General features: G+C 32.9%; 2 protein-coding genes across 2 annotated transcripts in view; both read left to right on the forward strand.

Moving 5' to 3' along the window:
* The window catches only part of LOC115874409 (piezo-type mechanosensitive ion channel component-like), a 160,363-nt gene extending 155,125 nt beyond the window's left edge, over positions 1-5,238 (forward strand). The window contains exons 40-41 of the mRNA XM_030889573.1: positions 223-340; positions 4,976-5,238. Of these exons, the coding sequence (XP_030745433.1) occupies positions 223-340; positions 4,976-5,107 (250 nt within the window). The 3' untranslated portion in view covers positions 5,108-5,238. The remainder of the gene's footprint in view (positions 1-222; positions 341-4,975) is intronic.
* Positions 5,239-6,583: 1,345 nt separating this feature from the next.
* Positions 6,584-11,261, forward strand: LOC115874405 (piezo-type mechanosensitive ion channel component-like). The gene is made up of 3 exons (XM_030889571.1): positions 6,584-6,868; positions 7,677-7,794; positions 11,114-11,261. The coding sequence occupies exons 1-3, from the start codon at positions 6,810-6,812 to the stop codon at positions 11,243-11,245; spliced, it is 309 nt and encodes a 102-aa protein (XP_030745431.1). The 5' UTR covers positions 6,584-6,809; the 3' UTR covers positions 11,246-11,261.
* Positions 11,262-13,227: the final 1,966 nt, after the last annotated feature.

Consider the following 13,227-nt stretch of genomic DNA (forward strand, 5'->3'; position numbering starts at 1 on the left):
GATAATATGAAAAATAAGTCTTATTTTTACGTGAGGAATCTCCCCACGAGAGATGGCATATGTTTTTTGAAACATCCTGTATAAACAATTATTGAAAATATATAAATTTTAATGTATTTTTTATTTTCTATTAGTACACATTTTAGGAGGGGGGGGGCTTGGTAACTGGATTTGTTTTAGGAACAATTAATAACCATTTAATTAACATCTTGTCTTTTTCAGAATCTTAGGAATGTATCTTATCTACTTTATGATAATCCTTGGACTGCTCCAGGACATGACTATAAAAATTGATGAAATTTGGCTTGAAGACATCGACAATCCCGAGAAACTTCTAACAGTAAATATAAAAATTTGTTTATATCGCGAGGAAGCATTTAGAAAAGTCGATAACTATATGAGTAGTTTTTTAGTCACCCAAAAATTATTAAACATTTTGTTTCACATACAGAGTAACTCAGTATTCCTAAATGCCTAAAAAATGAGGTCTCTGATTTGCAATTTTCCAACAGTGGCGTAGTCTGTTAAAAGAATATTTTTAAAGATATGAACTAAAGTTATGTTTTCTTAAATGGAACACCCTGTCTATTCAGAAATTATATGATCTGGCTTGCCATAAGCTTCTCAAAAATATATATCACTCTATATTTATTTTCACTATTTACTGCAATATTAAAAAAAAAGAAAAAAAAGTAAAGATAATTTTTATTAGTAGGCCATGATTGATAATAAAACAAACTACTGAATTATATTAACAATATATACTGTTATCTGTCTCTTGTTTTGTTTTGGGAACCACTAATAAATTCTTTATATACTACGAAAACTTAATTCTCTACCGCTATTTGTAAATCTTGGAACCTATCGTACCGGAACTTTGATAAAGTAAACGCCACGAATGTTTGGGAGTGATTAATCCGTCGCTACAATGTGATTACAGTTGAGGATTGGAACCTTTGGTGTTAAACAGCAAAATAAAAACACTAAATCACCACAATACACCAAAACACTTTTACTTTTACACTGGACGCGCGTTTCGCTAACCATGTTAGTATCATCAGCAGATGATTACAAACTAGTTCAGTTTAATAAAAACACTAAATCACCACAATACACCAAAACACTTTTACTTTTACACTGGACGCGCGTTTCGCTAACCATGTTAGTATCATCAGCAGATGATTATAAACTAGTTCAGTTTAAAAGTAAAAGTGTTTTGGTGTATTGTGGTGATTTAGTGTTTTTATTTTGCTACAATGTGAACTAATCTGTCCAAGGTCAGATAAAACTTAATTCCAGTGCCGTGGTGTTTCAAGTCATATAATAATCAATATATAATCTGTTGTAATTTGTTGTTTTAACTGTCAAAGTCTTGTCAAAACCTATATTTGGTTATAAATATAAACTGGAATGCCCCATTGGTCGCACTGCAAGCACACCAATGGACTGACGCACAAAAACGAATCAATCAAAGAAACGCGATATAGTATCGTCTTTGTCAATCACGCTAACATTTTAGAATAAGTAGGAGGAGCGCAGGCAGATGATTAGACCGGGCCTTTAAAAACCTACGTCTGCGGTAAAAATTTACGTTTTTAATGTAAAAATGATAGTGCGCGTGTCGATTCTAACTTTATCAAGTGATGAATCACTCCCAAACATTCGTGGCGTTTATTATAGTAGATATATTCCTTTAGTTAATAATAATAATAACGTGAAATATACCTTCAACAAGATGGGACTCCCCCTCACAACTTTGAAAATATTAGGATTTTGTTAAATTATTATTTCTCAAATCAATGAATTGGAACCAATCAATGTACCCATATGATGGCCTCCTTGATTCCCGGATTTGTCCGTTCGCGATTTCTGATTTTGGGGATTTTTGAAATATGAACACACGACCAAACTTATATGGAATCACTCTTTATTTCTGACTAAATTTCTTGCAAGGATAAAAATTCGTATAGAACATTAAAATAAGGCTTTTTGTTGTAAATAAACATGATAATAAAGGATAAACGATTGCCGCGATTTATTTTCTTTTGAATTTTGTGTTCAGTAGTAAAATCACGATTGTCCGGTAACTTTCATTCGATCAAAAAAATAAAAAAATGCCTTATGTTGGATTAACAGATGTACGGAGAGGAAGAATAATTATTGCTCACACCGAACAAGAAATGCTCCAAAGAGACGTAGCAGAGATAGTAGGCGTTACCCAGGGTGTTTCATCGAAAACATATGCAAGGTACTTGGAATTAGGAACACACAAGGATAGGCCCAGACAAAGTCCTCAAAGAGTCACAACTGAACAACAAGACCGCCTTGTGTACCAAACTGCTAGAATAAATCCCAATGTTTCTCATCCAGAGCTCCAAAGACAACTTCTGGCAGCTATAAGTGTGAGCGTTTCAGTTGAAACCATAAGAAAAAGGCTTCGTGCTCGAGGGTTTTACAGTAGGAGAGAGTTACGGATCCCACAGATATCTTGGCAAAATAAAGTTAACCGGCTAAATTGATGCCTTCAACATCAAACCTGGACAAATAAGAATTGGCAAAATGTTCTTTTTTCGGATGAGACCAGAATTGGTCTAAGATCAGATAACCATTGAATTCGGGTTCTCGAAGCTCCAGGAAGGCGAGCAAAAATGTACAGGCTGCCAAATCTGTACCAAGAAATAAAGGAGGAACTGTAATGTTCTGGGGAGGTATTATACTGGGAACAAAAACTCCATTGTTACCACTTCAAAAAACTTTAACGGGTCGGAGATATGTTTATTTGGTACTACAACCAATCGGTTAGTCTTTGGAGAGCTGCAATTGGAGATAATTTTAACTTCTTGTACGATAGTGGACCTCGCCATACCAGCAGAGTGACTAGAGAATATCTTGAAACAGAAGGTGTCATAGTTTTGTACTGGCTTGCATGTTCACCAGATCTAAAGCCTATCGAACACTTGTGGGACGACTAGCCCAAAAGAAAGGTTAGAGCTCGTCGAAATAATCCAGGAAATCTTGCACAGTTTATTGATGCAGCATTAGCAGAATGGGAAAAAAATACCCCGAGACAACGTTGATAATTTAATAAGAAGCATGCCAGCGCAGATAGAAGCTTGCATAAGGGTTAGAGGTGGCAACAAGGATTGAAAATTTAAATCTTAATTTCGTTTCAGAAACCAAAAAAATACCATTTTGTTTATTTTGGCAACTGATTTTTATTTTATTGCTATATGGATTATTTTTCATTAAAAGTCATTGGTAAGGACTTAGTTTTATTCATAAACATATAACCCACGAAATTCTAAAAGTTACTGGTTTGTGGAAGTATGCTTTGGAATTAAATAAGACAATAGAAAATTTCATTAATGACTTATATTTAATTAACAATAATTATAAACAATCAATGTAATTGGCTGTGACAGTCTCGATTATATGAGATTAGATATGCAACTGGAATACTTAAGTGTTTCTGCTTCGGTTGGTTGGGAGAAAGGCCTCACCCTCTTCGCTGCACTCGCCCGCTGGTGGGTATCGTGATTGTCCGGCTAACGTTGGAAAGCTTGTGAGACTCCACCAGTCTCAGTGCGTGAGCTACTTATGGGGAGGGTCAATTCTCGTATCTTCCTAGAAGATAACAAACAGCAGTATTCTACTCAACACAATTGATAAGTACCCAGTTTTGTGGTGGTGTTCTAAATTACCAATTGAACTGTCTGTTGGTTGCCAATGAAGGTACAATAAAAATAACTTATGATTAAACAACATATTGGTGATTCAAATAAACAATAATCAATATCTAAATCCAACTACTAATTATTACAGTAAAAATTATAATTAAAATTTAAAAAAGAAAATAGGCAATGACAGTTTAAATTAGTTATAATTGAAAAGATTGTCCAAATTATTTAAAGAATATAAAGAATATAAATATAGAATTATAAAAAAAATAAAAGAAAAATATTTTGCTCTCTCTCTCTAGAAAATTCCAGACCACCACAATCACTTCGGTACGACTTGAAAAAAAAATTATATATTGTTACAGTAAATTATTTGATTTAATTTGTAGACACGTGTAAAAAGAATAAAAAAATATGTAAGATAAAAAAACTAGAAATATATGAAAATTTAAATTAGAACAAAAGTTAATACTAAAATGGTATATTAAAAGATAAATTAAAAAACTAGATAGAAAGATAAAGGTAAATAGAAAGATAGGATAAAATACGAAAAACGATAAATGCGGCAATTCGACAGATAAAAACTAAAAGAAAAGATATGTCACTCAACAAAGATAATGCATCCGCTATATATTGATACATATCAAAAATTATGAAAAATAAATAGATGATTCCATATAAGTTTGGTTGTATGTATATCGTGGCAACTACAACAATGTCGAACACCTGGAAAATGCTTTAGTAATGCCAGCTAATAATGCAAGCTTTTGGGAAGATATTTGCAAACCCATCCCGTTATAATAAATTCCGTCATAAAAAAAAGAAAAATATATTCAGACATTCAGTTCAAAAGAAAAAAATATATCAATCCCAAATAAAATTTTAATATGGGTATGACTATTTTAGTAAATACCATTTTGGATTTTATTATTATTTATCACGGCCATTTTGATGCATGGAAAACGTGTATCAAATATAACATTAGAGATATTTTGACAAAAAAAAATAGAAAATTTACCACCCTGTATCTGAAAAGTTAAGATGTTTAGGACATATATCCATAAAAAGTTTTTTTCTTAGAATAGGTGCAAGAATCACCTCCTTAAATATTAGCATGTCATTAAGGAACACCCTGTATATACAGGGTGGTCCGAACTGTATTTCAGAAACTTCGGCAGCATATTTTGCAGATAAAAATAAGTAAAAAAGTTCGTATAAATGTATGTCCTAAAATGCTTAGTTTCGGAGATGCAGGGTGTAGAAATTTCATCAAAAACTTATAATAACATTTTCTTTAGAAATGCTTCGAGGTATACTTGGCTAGAGATATGAAGAATTTCGAACTAGAACAGGAATTAGTGGACGAGTTGGTATTCATCATGAGGTCTCCAGATTTATGCATAAGATTATCTAGAGATGAAGAAGACTAACATTCTTTTATTATTCACGGTAGTTAAAAAATTTTTGAATAATTTTATATTTTGTAGATTTAATTTCACGTGCGTTTTGTGATAATACTTATCTCTTAATAAATCTATTTATAAAATTAAACAATATGTTTTAATGCTACGTTAGAATTAGTGCCACATCAGTCACGTGGATTTGTTTCTTAGAAACGGTGCTATAGCCATTGGAAACTTATATGTGCTTATATGGTGAAATTTTGATAAAATTATTTAGTACACACTAAAAACACCGTATGTCGCTAGTGGTAGGAAAAATAATTTTTAGAGGTTACTAGTTTATTTGGTTGCCTGTGATATGCATATACAGTGTGTTTCCTAATTAATCTAAAAAATAAAAAATCGTTAGAAAGCGAATTAAGGCGGTCTCTTAATAAGTATACTTATTTTTTTCTCGACAACCGTTTGATGAACAAAAAAAACTCAAAACATCAGTTTTGTTGAAAAAGGATGGTCAGTCAAGAAAAATATATATATATATAGTGGTGTGCCATTTATGTTACGCAAAAAAATCGATTTTTTTAATTTTTAACACCCTGTAAATCAGAAAGGAAGTACTTTAGACCCAATGGTTATATAAAAATTATTTTAAGAACACATGAGGAATCACACCATAATTTTTAGACTAATTAGAAAACACCCTGTATATTGTCAACTTGACAATGACTGCTGATAAATCAAAAAATACCTTTTCAGTTAAAAAAGCCTGATTTTCGCAGGAAAAATTTTGATTTTTATTGAATTTGGGCCCGCGTTTGCAAATACTCGTTTGTTTTTAACTTTCTATCTATCTAAATTTTAAATATCATAGTCAGAAATAGTTTTATTATTTATTAACTGTAAAAATGGTGTTTTCTTGTTGTGTTGCATCTTGCAAAGAAACTAACAAAACAGCAAAAATGTACGTGTTTCAAAAAGACGATAAGGTATGTATCTTATGAAAACGTAAAATTTTTATACCCATTTAAGAATCATCTTAAAAAATAAATAAAAACTAAACAATCACGAACTTGTTTAGAAATAAATTTAAAGCACATACCTTGTTTAACAACATCCATAGTGGCTTTCAATTAAGTACGTACCGCTTAACTCCATAATATACAGAACTACTATGAATGTTATTCTTTTCACTGATAAGATAATGATCGCAAAATTTATTTTTAGTGAAAATATTTGCTAACAAAAAACGCTGTTTATGAAAAATATTACACAGGTTGGTTGAACATTGCTATAAGTATAAATTTACATATTCAGATATTAGTAAATCTTACCTTTTTTTTCGTGATTTTCGTCGATGGGACGAAGCACTGTGCGCCACCTCAAGGAAGGCAATGACAAACCACCTTGAGTATATTTGCCTTGTGCAGCCTCTCAAATAGTGCCCCCCCCCCAGGCTCCCCCCAGGATGAATTGCTAGTTACGCTAATGGTTAATCCTTGACACATAATTCTGTCAAAGTTAAACATTAATTTGTGGCATCCTGTTATATTAATTTTAAGTCTATTTTTTTACATCATACCTATAAATATCAAAAGTCATTTTTAATTCACTGTAAAGAAAATACTTCATTCTTTTTAGGTGGGAAATACGAGAATCTTGCGAAGATACCGATGAAAATTACAAATACTATCTTAAAGGTCTCGTTCACAATAGCTGCAAATATATTGTAATGTACCTTTTCAATGAAAAAGTATTTTCGTCATCACTTTCACTACTCACGGAAAGCGGGTGAGTATTATTTGTACGGTTAAAAGAATATTTCAGAATAAATTATTAATTATAATTATTATAATTTATAATAATTAATTATATTCCTGCAGATTAAGTAAAAAGTTCTGTTCTTATCTATCATGCATGTGATAAACGCGTGTCCAAATATACAGGGTGAGTCTTAAATAAGTGCAAATATTTTCGAGGGTGGTGTTTTGATGGTAAAAGTAACTATAAATGCGACATATTTTAACGCTAAAAAAGTGTCGATTTTAAAATTAGGTTTTTTGCAATTATTATTTTAAATACCATTATTTTTTTATTTGAAACTGCTGTATGTTGGACTGATAGTAATAATAAATTAGGTGAAATATATAATTTATTAATTTTATTTTTATTTTAATTTTATTGATTAATAAAATTGCGTTTATCTCACCAAGGAGGCCGAATTGGACAAAATATCAAGAGATAACTTTTAACCTAATAAATTTATTGACACTTTTTTAGCATTAAAATATGTAACACTTATAGTAACTTTTACCCCCAAAATTTCATTCGAATCGCTAAAAGTACTTTGAAGAAAATTATAATAAATCGAAAGATTATTAAGACTTTAACACCCTGTAGCTACGAAACAAAGCAGAATGGGGCCTATGATAATATGAAAAATAAGTCACATCCTGTATAAACAATTATTGAAAATATATGAATTTTAATGTATTTTTTATTTTCTATTAGTACACATTTTAGGAGGGGGGGGGCTTGCTAACTGGATTTGTTTTAGGAACAATTAATAACCATTTAATTAACATCTTGTCTTTTTCAGAATCTTAGGAATGTATCTTATCTACTTTATGATAATCCTTGGACTGCTCCAGGACATGACTATAAAAATTGATGAAATTTGGCTTGAAGACATCGACAATCCCGAGAAACTTCTAACAGTAAATATAAAATTTGTTTATATCATGAGGAAGATGAAAAGTCGATAACTATATGAGTAGTTTTTTAGTCACCCAAAATTATTAAACATTTTGTTTCACATACAGAGTAACTCAGTATTCCTAAATGCCTAAAAAATGAGGTCTCTGATTTGCAAATTTTCCAACAGTGCGTAGTCTGTTAAAAGAATATTTTTAAAGATATGAACTAGTTATGTGTTTTCTTTAAATGGAACACCCTGTCTATTCAGAAATTATATGATCTGGCTTGCCATAAGCTTCTCAAAAATATATATCACTCTATATTTATTTTCACTATTTACTGCAATATTAAAAAAAAAAAGAAAAAAAAGTAAAGATAATTTTTATTAGTAGGCCATGATTGATAATAAAACAAACTACTGAATTATATTAACAATATATACTGTTATTTTTCTCTTGCTTTGTTTTGGGAACCACTAATAAATTCTTTATATATTACGAAAAGCTAATTCTCTACCGCTATTTGTAAATCTTGGAACCTATCGTACCGGAACTTTGATAAAGTAAACGCCACGAATGTTTGGGAGTGATTAATCCGTCGCTACAATGTGCACTAATCTGTCCAAGGTCACATAAAACTTAATTCCAGTGCCGTGGTGTTTCAAGTCATATAATAATCAATATATAATCTGTTGTAATTTGTTGTTTTAACTGTCAAAGTCTTGGCAAAACCTATATTTGGTTATAAATATAAACTGGAATGTCCCATTGGTCGCACTGCAAGCACACCAATGGACTGACGCACAAAAACGAATCAATCAAAGAAACGCGATATAGTATCGTCTTTGTCAACCACGCTCACATTTTAGAATAAGTAGGAGGAGCGCAGGCAGATGATTAGACCGGGCCTTTAAAAACCTACGTCTGCGGTAAAAATTTACGTTTTTAATGTAAAAATGATAGTGCGCGTGTCGATTCCAACTTTATCAAGTGACGAATCACTCCCAAACATTCGTGGCGTTTATTATAGTAGATATATTCCTTTAGTTAATAATAATAATACCGTGAAATATACTTTCAACAAGATGGGACTCCCCCTCACAACTTTGAAAATATTAGAATTTTGTTAAATTATTATTTCTCAAATCAATGAATTGGAACCAATCAATGTACCCATATGATGGCCTCCCTGATTCCCGGATTTGTCCGTTGTCGATTTCTAATTTTGGGGATTTTTGAAATATGAACACACGACCAAACTTATATGGAATCACTCTTTATTTCTGACTAAATTTCTTGCAAGGATAAAAATTCGTATAGAACATTAAAATAAGGCTTTTTTTTGTAAATAAACATGATAATAAAGGATAAACGATTGCCGCGATATATTTTCTTTTGAATTTTGTGTTCAGTAGTAAAATCACGATTGTCCGGTAATTTTAATTCGATCAAAAAAATCAAAAAATGCCTTATGTTGGATTAACAGATGTACGGAGGGGAAGAATAATTATTGCTCACGCCGAACAAGAAATGCTCCAAAGAGACGTAGCAGAGATAGTAGGCGTTACCCAGGGTGTTGTATCGAAAACATATGCAAGGTACTTGGAATTAGGAACACACAAGGATAGGCCCAGACAAAGTCCTCAAAGAGTCACAACTGAACAACAAGACCGCCTTGTGTACCAAACTGCTAGAATAAATCCCAATGTTTCTCATCCAGAGCTCCAAAGACAACTTCTGGCATCTATAAGTGTGAGCGTTTCAGTTGAAACCATAAGAAAAAGGCTTCGTGCTCGAGGGTTTTACAGTAGGAGAGAGTTACGGATCCCACAGATATCTTGGCAAAATAAAGTTAACCGGCTAAATTGATGCCTTCAACATCAATCCTGAACAAATAAGAATTGGCAAAATGTTCTTTTTTCGGATGAGACCAGAATTGGTCTATGATCAGATAACCATTGAATTCGGGTTCTCGAAGCTCCAGGAAGGAGGGCAAGACTTCAGGAGGCCAAATCTGTACCAAGATATAAAGGAGGAACTGTAATGTTCTGGGGAGGTATTATACTAGGAGCAAAAACTCCATTGTTACTACTTCAAAAAACTTTAACGGGTCGGAGATATGTTTATTTGGTACTAGAACCAATCGGTTAGTCTTTGGAGAGCTGCAATTGGAGATAATTTTAACTTCTTGTACGATAGTGGACCTCGCCATACCATCAGAGTGACTAGAGAATATCTTGAAACAGAAGGTGTCATAGTTTTGTACTGGCTTGCATGTTCACCAGATCTAAAGCATATCGAACATTTGTGGGACTAGCCCAAAAAAAAGGTTAGAGCTCGTCGAAATAATCCAGGAAATCTTGCACAATTTACTGATGCAGCATTAGCAGAATGGGAAAAAAATACCCCGAGACAACGTTGATAATTTAATAAGAAGCATGCCAGCGCAGATAGAAGCTTGCATAAGGGCTAGAGGTGGCAACAAGGAGTATTAAAATTATCAATTTTCTATTTGTTTTTGCTTTTTGACCATTAAAAATTTAAATCTTAATTTCGTTTCAGAAACCAAAAAAATACCATTATTTATTTTGCCAACTGATTTTTATTTTATTGCTATATGGATTATTTTTCATTAAAAGTCATTGGTAAGGACTGAGTTTTATTCATAAACACAACATTTTCATACATCTCAAAAATTATGAAAAATAAATAGATGATTCCATATAAGTTTGATTGTATGTATATCGTGGCAACTACAACAATGTCGAACACCTGGAAAATGCTTTAGTAATGCCAGCTAATAATGCAAGCTTTTGGGAAGATATTTGCAAACCCATCCCGTTATAATAAATTCCGTCATAAAAAAAAGAAAAATATATTCAGACATTCAGTTCAAAAGTAAAATATATCAATCCCAAATAAAATTTTAATATGTGTATGACTATTTTAGTAAATACCATTTTGATTTTATTATTATTTATCACGGCCATTTTGATGCATGGAAATCGTGTATCAAATATAACATTAGAGATATTTTGACAAAAAAATAGAAAATTTACCACCCTGTATCTGAACAGTTAAGATGTTCAGGACATATATCCATAAAAAGATTTTTTTCTTAGAATAGGTGCAAGAATCACCTCCTTAAATATTAGCATGTCATTAAGGAACACCCTGTATATACAGGGTGGTCCGAACTGTATTTCAGAAACTTCGGCAGCATATTCTGCAGATAAAAATGAGTAAAAAAGTTCGTATAAATGTATGTCCTAAAATGCTTAGTTTCGGAGATACAGGGTGTAGAAATTTCATCAAAAACTTATAATAACATTTTCTTTAGAAATGCTTCGAGGTATACTTGGCTAGAGATATGAAGAATTTCGAACTAGAACAGGAATTAGTGGACGAATTGGTATTCATCATGAGGTCTCCAGATTTATGCATTAGATTATCTAGAGATGAAGAAGACTAACATTCTTTTATTATTCACGGTAGTTAAAAAAATTTTGAATAATTTCATATTTTGTAGAATTAATTTTACGTGCGTTTTGTTATAATACTTATCTCTTAATAAATCTATATATAAAATTAAACAATATGTTTTAATGCTACGTTAGAATTAGTGCCACATCAGTCACGTGGATTTGTTTCTTAGAAACGGTGCTATAGCTCGGACACTTACGTACTGCCATTACTCGCTGACGAGTATTTGACACGCATCAGAAGATGGTTACCAAATGCATTTGCTTTCATGAGCTATGACTGAAAAGCCCGATACGTGATGTTATCTGCCTACCTCACTCCGGACATTCAAAAATCTCATTGCTTTGTTGCCTCTTTACTTTTTGGTTATCGCTGTTAACTGAGTTTACAATTTTTCTCCATTGAGTTCTATTGTGAGCTGTTTCTTCCCACTCATTCTGCATATTAATCCCCTTTAAGTTTTCGTGGAAAATGTCCTTGTACCTTTTGAGTTGTCCAACCGGCCTCCTCTTACCCTCTACAAGCTCAGCGTAAAGCAGAGATTTTGGTATGGTTTTCTTGCATTCTGCATACGGATTTGTTTCTTAGAAACGGTGCTATAGCTCGACACTACTTACTGCCATTACTCGGGTTGACGAGTATTTGATTGACGCATCAAAAGATGGTTACCAAAGCCTGCATTGCTTTCATGATCTATGACTGAAAAGCCCGGATACGTGATGCGTTATCTGCCTACCGCACTCCGGACATTCAAAAATCTCTTTATTGCTTTGTTGCCCTTTACTTGGTTACGCTGTTAACTGTGCTTACAATTCTTCTCCATTGAGTTCTATTGTGAGCTGTTTCTTCCCACTCATTCTGCATATTAATCCCCTTTAAGTTTTCGTGGAAAATGTCCTTGTACCTTTTGAGTTGTCCAACCGGCCTCCTCTTACCGTCTACAAGCTCACCGTAAAGCAGAGATTTTGGTATGGTTTTCTTGTATTCTGCATACGGATTTGTTTCTTAGACACGGTGCTATAGCTCGGACACTTACTTACTGCCATTACTCGCTGACGAGTATTTGACACGCATCAGAAGATAGTTACCAAATGCATTTGCTTTCATGAGTTATGACTGAAAAGCCCGATACGTGATGTTATCACTCTTCCACACTCTGGACATTCAAAGATCTCATTACTTTGTTACCTCTTGGCTTTTTGGTTGTTGCTGTTAACTGAGTTTACAATACTTCTTCATTGCTGATTCTGCATGCTTATTCCCTTTAAGTTTTCGTGGAAAATATCATTGTACCTTTTGAGTTGTCCACCCGGTTTCCTCTTACCTTCTACAACCTCTACAGCTTGGTAGACGGTAAGAGGAATTTAGAATGGTAGGTAAAGACCTAAAGAAGAAACTATTCGACCAATCATGACCTATGCATGCGAAACCTGGACACTTAAAACGAACATTAGAAGGAAACTGCAAGTCGCACAACGCTTAGTGGAACTAAATATGCTGGGAATAACCAAGAGATGGTTATTCCTAGGAGACAATGGGCAGGACACCAGGCAAGAAGGACGGAAACAGGTGGACTACAAGAATTACAGCATAGTACCCACGACGCATAGACCTAGAAGATGACCGAACTTCAGATGGGACCATGACATTAGGAAATTAGCAAGAATAACTTGGATCCGCGTAGCCAACAATGGGTCCAACTAAAAACAGAGTACCTAAATATGTGAGGGAGGCTACACCATAACTGGAAGTGGTTGTAAATGATGATGCTAATGATGATGCAATTCTATTATTTTATTTAGATATTTTCTGACAATTTTTTGGAAATTTGCCTTGCATAATAATAGTAACCTTTATATAGTAAATACAAATTAGAAAATGTATGGAATCGCACACTTGTAGGAGCTCCTATTAAAAAAACTAGAACCTACCTTTCTTTAGACTCACTAAATTAGGTCGTCATCTATTCAC

This window comes from Sitophilus oryzae, unplaced genomic scaffold (assembly GCF_002938485.1).
Source record: "Sitophilus oryzae breed Bouriz unplaced genomic scaffold, Soryzae_2.0 scaffold_1275_pilon_pilon, whole genome shotgun sequence".
NCBI lineage: Eukaryota > Metazoa > Arthropoda > Insecta > Coleoptera > Curculionidae > Sitophilus > Sitophilus oryzae.